The 13,849-nt window shown below is 41.9% G+C and overlaps 1 protein-coding gene across 2 annotated transcripts in view; it reads right to left on the bottom strand.

Annotated features, from left to right (window-relative positions):
* The window catches only part of LAMA1 (laminin subunit alpha 1), a 175,434-nt gene that overhangs the window by 21,787 nt on the left and 139,798 nt on the right, over positions 1-13,849 (bottom strand). For both annotated transcript variants that reach the window (XM_008971191.4, XM_003817911.6), the window contains exons 45-51: positions 12,560-12,703; positions 11,524-11,657; positions 9,676-9,826; positions 8,476-8,600; positions 2,772-2,922; positions 1,916-2,060; positions 1,291-1,432 (exon numbers count right to left, since the gene is read on the bottom strand). In XM_008971191.4, the coding sequence (XP_008969439.3) occupies positions 1,291-1,432; positions 1,916-2,060; positions 2,772-2,922; positions 8,476-8,600; positions 9,676-9,826; positions 11,524-11,657; positions 12,560-12,703 (992 nt within the window). The remainder of the gene's footprint in view (positions 1-1,290; positions 1,433-1,915; positions 2,061-2,771; positions 2,923-8,475; positions 8,601-9,675; positions 9,827-11,523; positions 11,658-12,559; positions 12,704-13,849) is intronic.

Below are 13,849 nucleotides of genomic sequence, written 5' to 3'. Positions count from 1 at the left end.
TCCTGGCTCCGTCTTGGCAGGGAGGTAAGACTTAGCAAGTGACCAACTCCCCTGAGGTTTAAATGGATTCAATTCTAAGATCAGGAGGCGGCTGTGGTTGCAAACTGTGTTCCCTGGGACTTTCTAAGATACCTGGCAAAGAGAAGGGGCACAGTGGAGAAGTGGCTCTCTCTACAAAAGGCTGCTCATCATAGCAACTGAATGGCTGCAGCTCTGTGCCATATAAGAGGATTCTATGAAAGAACCTGACCTAAAGATAGAGCGCTGCTACAAATGGACGTTTGCTAACCACTACGCTGAATGGCCCAGTTTGGACATTTAATGACCCCACTCCCTGCAAGCTGTCTTACCTTGACTATTGGACTTTCATAAATGTCTTTTTTGAATGGTGTGAAAGAACCTTAGAGTTTAATTACAACCAAAATTACAAAACTGAGGACAATGAACCAGCCACAGTTTCTGTAAATCATTAAAGTCACAAAGCTCAACATGAATCAGTCTTACACAAGGATTCCATTGTGTGTCCCGTGCCATTTCATTCCACTTCTTGATGCTGGTCTTTCAACTTGCACATACATTATTCAGTCTAACCACACAAAGGAGAATCCAGAAAAGTCTGCAGAAAGCATGGTTTCCTTTTTTTTTTTTTTTTTTCCTTTTGCCTTAAAGGAGATCTACTTCTCTAAAATGTCTAGAGAGGGAGATGAAGTATGACAGCAAGTAGGGTCTCCAAATATTGCACGGTAACAGGATTTAGATGTTCTAAAGGCAATACATATAAAATCACTAATTTTTCTGCAGAAGGCCTGCTTTACTTCTCAAATCACATGGCATAGAGTACTTTGAATAAATAGAAGCAGATGTTACAGGTTGAATGAACCGTGTCCTCCCAAAAGATGTGGTAGTCTTGATCCTCCTTATGTGTGAATGTGGCCTTCATTTTGAAAAGGTCTTTGCAGAGGTAATCGAGTTAAGATGAGGTCATTAGGGGAAGTCCTTATGCAACATGACAGTTGTCCTTATAAAAAGGGGAAATGTGGACACAGGACCCAGGCCAAGGAATCCCTGAGGCGACCAGAAGCTAGGAGCATGGAACAGATTCTCTCTCACAGCCCTCAAAAGGAAGCAAGCCCTGCCAACACCTTGCTTTTGGACTTGCAGCCTCTAGAACTGGGAAAGAATAAATTATTGTTGTTTAAGCCACCTGGTTTGTGATACAGTCCATTCTCAGCCCTAGCAAGCTAATACAGTTGGAAATCAGGGACATGAAAATTCTGCAGTTTAATATACCTTACAACTCTTGACCTTGGTAATCCACCCACATAAATTGGGTCCTTGTCTAGGCGGTTGAGGTCAGAAGATGCTCCCGGAGTCTCGCCCTGCTTGGTTTCTTTATTACTGGTGTTATAGGCATCGATAACTGCTAGCACTCCTAAAAGGAGAGCACAGGCAAGAGATAAGAAAAGGAAAATCTCTTTCCATGTTAAGGTAAAATGCAAACTTCTGGCAACAAAGCTCATTTACAAATGCATATTCTTTTAGATTCTGCGAATTTGATCAGCTAATGTTCTTGGCTATTGAAGGACAAGTGAAAATCCTCTCTATCAAAGTCAATACACATTGCTAAATAAGAGCAGTATGCATGTGGAAGAAAACAGAATGGATTTGATTCTTGATTCCAATCCAGCATTTACTGTTAAATAACACACTTGGAAATCACAGGCAAGTACAAGTATAACACTCCTCCAGCAAAATGTGAATCCTGTTGGTTAGTATTCCAAAGACAACACTGGCTTTCAAGTAGACTATCATTCAATACCCAGGAAACTACGGTGGAAAAAAGAATGCTGATTTTGAAAAGATTTCTATTCTTATGAGGGTGACCGACATCTGGTGAGTCCATCTGTGTCCCTACCTTGCTTCCGGTTTCGCTGGAAGGCAATTTTGTACCAGGTTCCATTGTTATAACGTCTGTCTGTCAAAAGGGTAATGGGTCCTGAACCCAGGTCAGTCATAACCTTCACTCTGCCACGAAACAGCTCGATGGATAAAAAGTCTTTCTGTAAAAAAGAGAACACAGTTCCCCAGGTTATAGCTTTATCCCAGGTTTCCCTTTCCCTTCAAGTCAGGGATGGCTGAAACCTTCTAAAGTCAAACTGAGAAAACTGGATCTGGCCCCACAGCCAGAGGTCTATCGGCTACGAAACCAAAAATGCCCACGAAGGCTTTCTAGAACACTACACTAATATAAATGAAATGTCATCTGTTGTTACCAAAATCCACAATTCAGTAAGAGAAATGGAATCTCCTCATATCTTTTTCATTGAGACTGACAAGAGGCCCGTTCTAAAAAATAAAACCAAAAGACTGAAAGACAGAAATCACCAGCCCATGAGATGCAAACAAGAACATGAAATTCCCATGGATGGAATTCAAACAATGTCACGGTGGTCACAGTGAACCCAGAACAAGACATATTATTTGAGCTCGAAATTTAATAACAAATGTTGAATTGATATCTATAAAGACTAGAAGGCTAGTTTCTACTTGGTGTTCTTCTATATTTTTCTAGTTCTACAATGATAATAAATAATTTAAAATGAGGAAATTGTTTAGCACACACATATATTAATACTAGTATATGCTCATAAAAATTGTATGGTATACATATGTACATATTTAATTAGTAAATCCTCATTAAACATAAACAACCACATAGCAATCTAAATGTGCGTATACAGTAGGGCCTAGGGCCCCATAAACACTCTTACTGTGCCGTATGAACCCAGGTAGAGAAGAAGTCCATTAGGTGAAAAGGTATTAAAAAGCATGATTATCTGGGTCACGGTAGCCGGAAGTGACTTCTCCACGACAGAGTACCCACTCCCGTCAAAATGGAAGGAAGGGTCTTCATTCTGGGAGCTGCAAAGCAGAAGAGATGAAATAGAATCCATTCTCAGGAGGGTAGAAAGAACCAAGAACACACTTACTGAGTTCTCCTTCACAAAGATCACTGTAGAGCTATTAGTTCCATACTTTCATAACAAGTGTAGATGATAATATTTAAAAATATGCTTGCCATGTGAAGATGCAAGACAAATGCCCAGCTGCTTTATAAAGAAAATAATGTTAATGCAGGCAGTATTCATTGTGGTAAAAATACATTTCTTTACAGGAGGATAACTGCTATAAATATTTCAGTTTATCAACTGGATTTATTTGTTCTAATCTCCTTTAATATAACTGTCCTCTTTTAACTCTGGTGCCTTCAGAATAATTTTTATATTGACATTTTCACTTTGCTGATGAGGTTTTAACTAATACCTTAGGGAAACTGGAGTTATGATGGAAAGCAAGTATGTGCCCATATACCAGAAGCATCACTTCACAAAACAATCATCACTGACATCCTCAAAAATCTGCAGGATGAGCTTAAAGACCCATATCATACTTAGAGATGAGTACGTAGGTTACAAAAGGGATATAATACGGCCCAGGGCATTTTCAGGTGAGTGTGTTTTCTGGTCTTCTCCCCCAACAGAGCAAAAGGCTGACTTGACTCACTATTCAATCGCAAAGCCATTCATCTGGAACAGACCATAATTATGTTCCAAAAATAATTTTCTGGAATATCATAAGGCTTGAGAGTGAAACTTGGATGAGGATAGTTTTTGGGTAAGAATTTGAACTGTTCCCAGTTAGAGGTGTAAGAACCAAACTCAGTGCCACATTTCCAAGCAAGGCAGTCTAACCAAACAGTAAAATCGTTTCCATGGATGATAAAAGAAAACAAAACAAAAAATAGTGCTTTGTGAAACCTGAGGTTTCAAATGTATAACTACCTGCACTCTTGCTTTTTCAAAAATTTCCATCATGTGGTCTCTTTGAGGAATTATAACTTAAAAGAAATGCACTCTAGATAAATTCTTCAACTATGGTTTAATTCTTTAATTCTTAAGCCTGTGGCTTCCTAGCCATATGTTCCATTGTTCTACCTCTTGGCCAACCACAGTGCATGTGCCGGAGGATAGAGACTCTAGAGCTAGACTACCAGGGTTCAAATCCCAGGTCCCCAACATACTAGCTGTGTGAACTTGGAAAACTCACCTAACCTCTCTGTGTGCCCCTTCCTTCAGCTATAAAACAGGGATAACCATAAAACCTCTCTGGGAGGGCTGCCCCAGGCAGTTCTTAGAACAGTGCCTGGCACACAGCAGATGTTTTCTCTCATTATTCTGCAGTGTTCGGAGATCCTCGATGGGCCGGTCCTCATTTCTGCCTATGAAAAGCTGAGCCTCAAAGATTAAAGTACCTTGTTCAAGGACACACCCCAAGAAATCACAAAGCCAGGTTTCAAACAAAACTCCAGAAATTTGTCTTGGTCCTCAGTGCATGGCCCTTCCCTCTCCAGAGCCCGTGAGCCCTCCTCTCCCAAAAACATGGGGGCTTTCTCCCTTCCCAGAGCCTGTGAGCCCTCCTCTCTCAAGAACGCGGGGGCTCTGCTACTGGGTTCTCTCCCTCAACAGGGCCTGCTGGAGTGAGGTGGCCACGAAGAGGGGGACCTCAAATGAAATGATGACTGAACATGACCGAAGGCTTGTCCCCATGTCAGTCACTTCCCTGAACTTCTCCCAGAGCCCCTGCCAGTTTCCAGACTATGACCAGAGGCACATGTACCTCAACAGTCGGCCCAGGTGCCTGTTCCCCAAGTGGGTCCCTGCCTTGGTAAGGGCCCAGGACAAATGAAAGCTCAGTTCATCACAGCACTTTGTGGACAGCTCTGTTCCAGCCTTGGAAATGCCACCATCACCCGCAGGTTCAAGTGGGAGCCTGGAATTAGGAGAGCGTCCGCCCTCCCCAGCGCTCAGCCCCGTGAGTCTGGAAGAATCACCAGACCTCCCTGATTCTCCGAGGGCTCCCTCATGAGATGTGGATAATCCGGAGCTGACCTACTAGCATGCCCTGCTGCTGTCATGCGAGGGCGTGAGATAACCCTGGCCCGGGCTTGGGATGCTGCTTCTCCAACTCTGGCCCCTTGCCACAGCCCATGCATTTTCTGCTTTCTATACAGGCATTTTCCCCTACGCCATGAGATGTCTGAGGACATGAACGTGTGATGTATGTGGACATGGCCAGTACCTAGCAGAGGGCCTGGAACGCAGGTGACTGACTCGTGTCAAAGGCCAGCCACGTAGCCAGCACTCTCTCACAATGTCCACTTGTAAATAATACAAGGATTATGCCTGTTAATTAAATAAAGGGTCTTTCCATATTGATTTTGATGAGGACTGTTAGAATCAGTGGTTAATTCTGTAGCATCCTTTGAGAATATAACAGACTGCTCATAATTACAGAGTGACACCATGTACAAGTGTAATAATATATTCAAGGAGGAATAAAAAAGTTTCAATTCATTTACTTGGTAATATAAATCACATTTAAGAGTAAACAGTCAAAAATTTTTTAAAAATTTAGAGGACATCGATGGGCTACACTAATGATTTAATAATGGCAAATTATACACAAACAGAAAGGACAAGCAATTATAATCTAAGTCTGCTAAAATGGATTGTTACTAGAATTAGGGTATTAACTCTTTGAACTAAAGTTCTTGTCTAACAGGAGAAGGGGTGCAGTGGGGGATGTTACCTAAAATGAAGACGGTTCAATCAATTTACAAACAGACGTAAAGTGCCAGTCTGTGCCTATATCAGCACTTCACAAAATATGTTTTACGAAGCAGATGCAACTCCAGATGCACTTTTTTTTTTTTGAGACAGGATCTCACTCTGTCACCCAGGCAGAAGTGCAGGGGCTCAAGTGCTCCTCCTACCTCAGCCTCCGGAGTAGCTGGGACTACAGGCGCACGCCACCATGCCTGGCTAATCTTTTTCAATCCACCTGCCTTGGCCTCCCAAAGTGCTGGGATTACAGGCGTGAGCCTCACCCAGAGGTACCTTTACAGAAAGGGTTCAAGCTCAAGTGAGTTTGGGAAATGCTGCAACTCTAGCCTCTCCCCAGGACAGGGTTACCATGCATGTCAGCATATTAATGCTAATTAAAGGCTCCGATGGCCTCGCAGCCAAGAAACATGCTTATTTAACTCAGTGTTTCCCAAACATTTATGATCAGTACACAACACCTATTAATACCCTACACCAAACTAGTATTCTTTACAAACACGTATTTTTGGAAATGTTGGCCAATATAACAGTGGATTTGTTCAGTCCCCAGAAAAACATATTTAATCAGACCCTAGTTTGTTGAGCTGATGAGTCAACGTGGTTCTACTACTCAGCTGGGTGGCCAGCCCTCTGTCAAAGAGCCAGTCTCGAGTTGGCAGGAGGGCAGCATCTTTGACCCAAAGGTCCAGGGTGTGTGGAAATCCGGAGGCAGGCCAGGTATTTCAAGGGGAACAAAACATGTGACCACCTAAAAAGCTGACTTCCTCATCCCAACAAAAAAAGAAGAGCCGGAAATCATTCAATTCATTCAGTGCTGTAGCTTGACGTCAATGATTTCAAAATACCTCTGGAAATGACTGATGAAAATAGAGGATATCGTCACAGGTAAAGTAGGGGGACTTTTTCATACTAGAAGTGTTTAATTTCTGTTAACCATTTTTCTTTCTAACAGTGAGGTTAATGATCTGGGGTCAGTAGAGGGGATAGAGTCTAGGGGTCAGGGTGTTTTTCATGTTAGAATTACTAAATTGCTGGAAGAGTTCCTTGCTGGAAACACAGAATAAGGAAAAAGTGGCGGATCAGAGAGCCTGAATTAAGGTGCTCATTCCACTGAAGTTCCAGAGCAGGGTGTGTCATTACCTCACGAGGCAACAGCATTTTTTATCATAGCTGCCAATTACAAAGCCATGCTTTTTCACACGTTTATTGTCAAAAAAAAAAAAAATCCTGTGACATTTATCTACAAAGCAAAGCCACATCACTGTAGGGGACCAGTGGTGAAGACTGGTAAAGTGTTTCCAGTTTATAAAGCATTTTCACACGCATCATGTTGTGTGTTCATCACTATGATTTATAGAGGTGGGTAAGACAAGAACGATGATCATTTTTCTTTTCTGGAAAAAGAAACCAAACCTCAGTGAGGTGAAGAGACTTATTATCCAAAGTCAGGGAAGAAAATTTTGGTGGGGTACTTGGGCCAGAAACCTGAGAAACTCAAGACTCCAAACCCTATATTCTTTTTCAATCCTAAGGCTACAATTACCAAGCCTCTGGTCCTAACTTCTTTTTTTTTTTTTGAGATGGAGTCTCGCTCTGTCACCCATGCTGGAGTGCAGTGGCATGATCTTGGCTCTGCCTCCCGGGTTCAAGCAATTCTCCTGTCTCAGCCTCCTGAGTAGCTGGGACTACATGCATGTGCCACCATGCCCAGATAATTTTTGTATTTTTAATAGAGACGGAGTTTCACCATATTGATCAGGCTGGTATCGAACTCCTAACCTCAGGTGATCCGCCCGCCTCGGCCTCCCAAAGTGCTGGGATTACAGGCGTGAGCCACCATGCCCGCCTGGTCCTAACTTTTTAAACAAGCGAAGGGAGGGGAAAAGAGAAGGCTTAAACTACAGACCTGACAATGACAAAATGAAAAATTCACCCGTGAGTTTCTAAATGTGCTGTGAGTTGCTTTAACTGATCTTGTCACTGGATAATTGCAGATATCCATCTGGACAGAGCAGCACATTAGACAAGAGAAATTATATCAGATGTTACATTTCTTTAATGGAAAAAAGCAATTTATGTCTTAATTACTAAAGTGATGGAAAACAGGTTTTATATACTTAAGGAGTTGCAGTTATTTTGTTATAAAATAATGCGTTGGGGGGGAAGATGTTGCACTTGGTAAGGTTAAGTCATTGAATACCTTTATATCAATATATGCAGAAGCATACTCATTTTTCTCTATTTCCAAATGCATTTTATTTCTGGAATTATAGAACTTGGTTCGGAATTGGAAAGTACTTAGCTGTAAAAACTGACCACACATGAAAAAATTCTTATCCTTGGAGATATTTTCAAAATAAAAATGTACAGTGATTTATAAAGATTTGTTTGTGGCTCTCTGAGACAGAAGGTTGTTTGAGAAATTGTCTGAAACTTTTAGGGTTTATGATCCATGATCAAAGCATACAAGACATAGGAAAAAGAGTACTTCTTTTTAAAGGGTTAAAAATGATACCCGTGCTTCTCTCAGTAACTAATCTACATTATATCATCTGACAATATAATATAATAATATAATGTAGATTGGTATAATCTACATTATACCAATGTCGCAGGATTTTTTTTGACAATAAACGTATGAAAAAGCATGGCTTTGTAATTGGCAGCTAAACACCTACCAGCGATATCACAAACTCTAGTCCTTGACATGCATGTATTAATACATTCTTTCAGCACTTCTCAGATGTTAACAGAATGACATACTATGTGCTAAACCATGACGACATCTTACCTTCCGAAGCACCCACGGCACTTGCCTTCCCTTTCAATATAGTTCCATAGGCCTATGGATTTTCCATTCAGGAAGGCCTCTCCCAAGCAGCCTTTAAAATGAGTAACCTTCACAGCAGGAGATTTCTAATGCAAACAAGCAAACAAACATAACCAATATATAAGCTGACCAAGCAAAATACATTCTCCACGTGCACAAAACTTCTCTCTGGGAGCTTCAATCTAACAGATCCAAATTTTGAGAGAGCAACATTAGAAAAAAGGCCAGTTTGTAATCACTGGATTTCCTTCCAGTTATGAAGTGGAATCCTAGAATGAGTAACAACTGGGCAGGATCTTAAAGATCATCTCAGTGACTAGGGTTGATGGAGAAAATCGTGTTGTACGAGTGAGAAAACAGAGAGCCAGAGAATGTGATTGGTAGTGAGGGCCCAGCTGGACCTGAGACCTAGACTCCCACTTGAGAACATTGAACCAGGTCCAAAAAACACAATTATATTTGGTGAGAGGAGAACTGATACAATAAAATAAATATGGTGGGCTTTTTTGCTAAACACTAATTAGTATTAATTGACCACTAACTAGAGCTAGACTAGAGATAAAGAAACTTTACAGAAATTAACATGGAGCACTGAATTTCCTGTTCATCACTGGGAAAGAAACCCGAACAGCAAGATGAGCCATTGGCTTTTTCTCCATTTATGCTACTGATGAAGCATCACCCTTTACTGTACAAAACCAGCCTAACTCTGCAGAGGAACTGTCAGAAAGCAAAACAAAAGCAGAAACATCTTCATCTGCTTAGGATATATTCAACCATCTAAACATATGCTTTTTTTTTTAATTTTTTTGAGATGGAGTTTTGCTCCTGTTGCCCAGGCTGGAGTGCAACGGCGCGATCTCAGCTCACTGCAACCTCCACCTCCCAGGGTTCAAGTGATTCTCCTGCCTCAGCCTCCTGAGTAGCTGGGATTACAGGCATGCGCCACCACACCCGGCTAATTTTGTATTTTTAGTAGAGACAAGAGTTTCTCCATGTTGGTCAGGCTGGTCTTGAACTCCGGACCTCAGGTGATCTGCCCACCTTGGCCTCCCAAAGTTCTGGGATTACAGGCGTGAGCCACCACGCCCGGCCCATGACTTTTATATATAGGTAAAATCAGTCAATCAGTCCTGTTCAGAAGAACTTTCATAATGTTACCTTGATTTGTCCTCCAAGACCTCCAACAAACATGAGTGTTGAATTGTTTACATCCAGAACATTAGCTGTCCCAGGGGATTTACTTGTTTTTGTTGGTGACTTTTGATTTGAGCTCATTTCCTTTACACTCAGTGAACCAATGTTTCCAAATCTAAGGGTTACAAAGAATTGCAAAAGAAATTTTCAGAATTTCCAGTCAGCGCACATACAATCCCGTTTCCTTCACACCCACCATCTGCTTCTCCCCAAGCGCCCTGCAACAGCACCCCCTGCTGGCCTCCTGGCTTCCAGTCTTGCCTACTGCCCAAAATCTTCAAGAGTTATCTCTTCCGAAACAGAAATTTCATCATGTTGTGTCCCTGCTTAAAACATTTGAGATAAGCTAAACTGTATCTGAAGATATGTCTACTCCGTAAATATTATCCCATTTTGTAAATAAAAAAATCCCAACAAACCATAATATTACAGAAAAGTGAAAACATATACTTAAAGCTGCTCAAAAGTGATTACCTCTGGAGAAGGATTTTAAAAGGAAGAATTTTGCTTTGTGCCTGAATTTTAAGAAAATGCATCCCCCACTTGCATCCTTATTTTCTGTCCTTGTCTATGTGCATTGTGCTGCCAGCCACATGCAATGTCTACCATGCCACACCTTACACCTCTCTCCTGAGGAATTTTACCAGGTTGGCTGCCTTACACGTAGACTTTCTAAAAGTAACATTCTTTACTTTTTAACTTTATTAGAGGCAGGGTCTTGCTCTGTCGCCCAGACTGGAACGCAGTGGTGTGATCATTGCTCACTGCAGCCTTGACCTCCTGTGCTCCAGTGATTCCCTGCCTGAACCTCCCGAGTGGCTAGGACTACAGGCACACACCACTGTGCTTGGATAAATTTTTAACTTTTTTTTAGAGACAGAGTCTCACTATGTTGCCCAGGCTAACCTCAAACTCCTTCTTGCTCAAACAATCCTCCCACCTCGGCCTTCCAAAGCACTGGGATTACAGGAGTGAGCCACCATGCCTGGTCTCCAAAGGTAACCTAAACTTTTAGACATTTTAGACATTCTAAAGATAACCTAAGCTTTTCAGTTTTTTCTTCTTCTGATTGTTGATTTTGGTATCAAAGTTTGTTTCTCCTGCAGTAAGAAAAAAATCCAAACCTTAAGTTTTTAAAAAAATTTTTTTGAATTAATTTTTATTATATATTGTCAAATTATAGTTGTATATACTTCTGAGGTACAAAATGTTGTTATGATTTTTGGATATGATGTGGAATGATTAACCATCAATGTGTGAATGGATAAAGAAAATGTGGTTTTATACACAAATACACAATGGAATACTATTATTCAGCCTTAAAAAAGAAGTTCTGTCACTCGTAACAAATGCTTATTTCTTTTCTTTCTTTTTTTTTTTTTTGAGATGGGAGTCTCGCTCTGTTGCCCAGGCTGGAGTGCAGTGGTACGACCTCCACTCACTGCAACCTCCACCTCCTGGGTTCAAGCAATTCTCCTGCCTCAGTCTCTTGAGTAGCTGGGATTCCAGGCACCCACCACCACGCCCAGCTAATTTTTGTATTTTTAGTAGAGATGGGGTTTCACCAGGCTGGTCTTGAACTCCTGACCTCAGGTGATCCGCCTGCCTTGGCCTCCCAAAGTGCTGGGATTACAGGTGTGAGCCACTGGCCACAAATGCTTATTTCTACAGCTAACCTAAACCAAGTATTGTTTGGTTATAATCTGACTTTCCAGAAGTTTCAAAGCCTATTATATGATGTTACAAGCATGTAATTACTTATGAGACACACTTTAAAAAAGAGAGCTGCTTTGAGAGAACATTCTCTTCTACCTGGTTACATGGATACTGTGCCATCTGTTGTCATCAATGGGAAAGTCTGGAAACTCCAAGCGTGTGGACCCGGAGCCCAGGTCCCACAGGAAGGCCACTTTCCCTCGCCGCATCTCCACTGCAAGGAAATCAGACTGGGGGGCGAGGAATGAACGGGGATCAGTTTACACACTGGACTGTTTGCTGACCACCACAACACTTTACAGAGTCAATTCTTACGGGGTTTTCTCTTTTCTTAAAAATAAATACATAAAAAGCAAACCCCCCAAATCTATTTTCTTTTGTTTGAAATGGTCCCTTCCCTGGAGCTGGGGCATGACTCACAGCCCTGGGGACATTAGCGCCTCCCTGCGTGCCTGGCATGGCCCTCCTCAATGTCTCCCACAGAGTCCCCAGGAAAATTCGCTGCAGGTCACAGGCAGTCCACAGGGAGCACCAGGGAAGGCACTGAGCTTGCTCCTTTGCCCAGTCTCCGAGGTAAGAAATGGATGTGAAATATGCAGTAAGACAGGAGCCATGAGGTCCCACCCCTGTCACAGACTTGCATGCGCTTTGCATCTCATCTCCTGAAGACATTTCAGATACTATATGTGCCCGTTAACATTTTCTGCCCTACACACCCCAGGCTTCTGACCTGTTCTCACTGGCACAGCCAAGGTATCGAAGACCTTTCATAGGCACTTGCCATCTGGAGACCACTGGAATCCTTGGCAAGAAAAACCTGACAGAAGCTTGACAATTCTGCTACTCAGTCACTCCAGGGGTCAATGGGGGAATCACAAAAAAGTTCCATCCCCAAGGCTTACAATTAAGATGGCATCCTTCAGAAACGTCACTTTCCTTCTCACAGGCATTCCATTTGGTAGTTTGTTCATTTCTCATCTAATGCTACCATTTTAACAAAGGTTAGTCCCTATGGGAGATTTAGAGACTTCACTAAGGCCTATTTTTTTTTTTTGCCAAATAAGTGAAAATTCAGAAAAATCTAGAAGTGCATAAAAGATTCAGTGTCGCTTTCCAAAGGTCCATAACTTACAGCGGTGCTGCTACCGAGGTAGAAGAGAAGATTATCGGGTTCCTGTGTCTTAACATTTAGTGTTAAGGTATTGTAGTTGGTAGAGGAAATCTGAGGCTGGTAGGCCCGGATGCAATCTCTGTCTGCAGACACGGCGACTTTAATCTGTAGAAGGAAAACGAAAGTGTCCCCATCATTTAGTGACACACACCGGCAGCTCACCAGCAGCTCAACAATGCTATTCTGTAATGAATTTTCACTGAGGCAGGTTTCCTGTCTTGATAATACACAATGGTTCATGTTTCATGAAGTGACATATCAGATGGTAACAAAAATGATTTCATTAAGTGTTTAAATATGAGAAAATCAGTGTTAGTTTTTAATAAGTTATTTTATATAGGAAACTGTCTTGCTCATATAAGATTTAATTCCTTAAAGACAAGGATCTTATCACCTTGGAATCTTTCCGCCTGACACAAAGAGGGTATTTGATAATCATCTGTTGAATAAATGGAGAGGTAATATATTTATTCACTCAGCAGATATTTATAGAGCAATTATTGCACTTACTACATATTTCTTTGACTAGTAATTCGTTGCATATGTATCTTACATTAAAGAGTCTAAGTTTGGTATTAACCTAGCATCAAGAAGCATTCCTTGGGCTTACATTTATTTATTTATTTATTTATTTAGGGTCTTGCTCTGTTGCCCAGGCTGGAGTTCAGTGGTGTGATCATAGCTCACTGCAGCCTTGAACTCCTAGGCTTGAGCAATCCTCCTGCCTCAGCCTCCTGAGTAGCTGGGACTACAGGTTCACACCACCAAGCCTGGTTATTGTTATTATTTTTTTTAGTAGAGACAGGATCTTATTATGTTTCCTAGGCTCATCTCAAACTCCCGGCCTCAAGCAATCCTCCCACCTCAACCTCCCAAATTGTGGGAGTTACGGGTGTGAGCTACCATGCCCAGCCTGTATTTGTTTAGCAATTGTAACTGAAACAGATGCAAGCCAGAGCTCATGGAAACCAACATTCCTTTTCCAGTAGCAAGGACACTTGAGGTTTTGGAAAAGACAGAGCCCTGTGCTCCTTTCTCTTCCCTAGAAAGCCTCAGGGGGACAAATGCAAGCCCAGAGGCTGCATTCATCCTCTCGAAGTCCCCAGTCACATGACGACTGCACATTCTCTCAAAAGGAAACTTTTTCCCTTAGGGCACAGCCAGTGCCATGTGCCATGGGTAAAACCTCTTCTCACGTGTGAACTGCTCCAGGTGTCCAGTGCCTCAGGCATTTAGTGACCTGGATTTGTG

Source organism: Pan paniscus, chromosome 17, assembly GCF_029289425.2.
Source record: "Pan paniscus chromosome 17, NHGRI_mPanPan1-v2.0_pri, whole genome shotgun sequence".
Lineage (NCBI taxonomy): Eukaryota > Metazoa > Chordata > Mammalia > Primates > Hominidae > Pan > Pan paniscus.
Note: the sequence above shows the minus strand (reverse complement) of the source record. Positions and strands in the feature narration are given on the sequence as shown.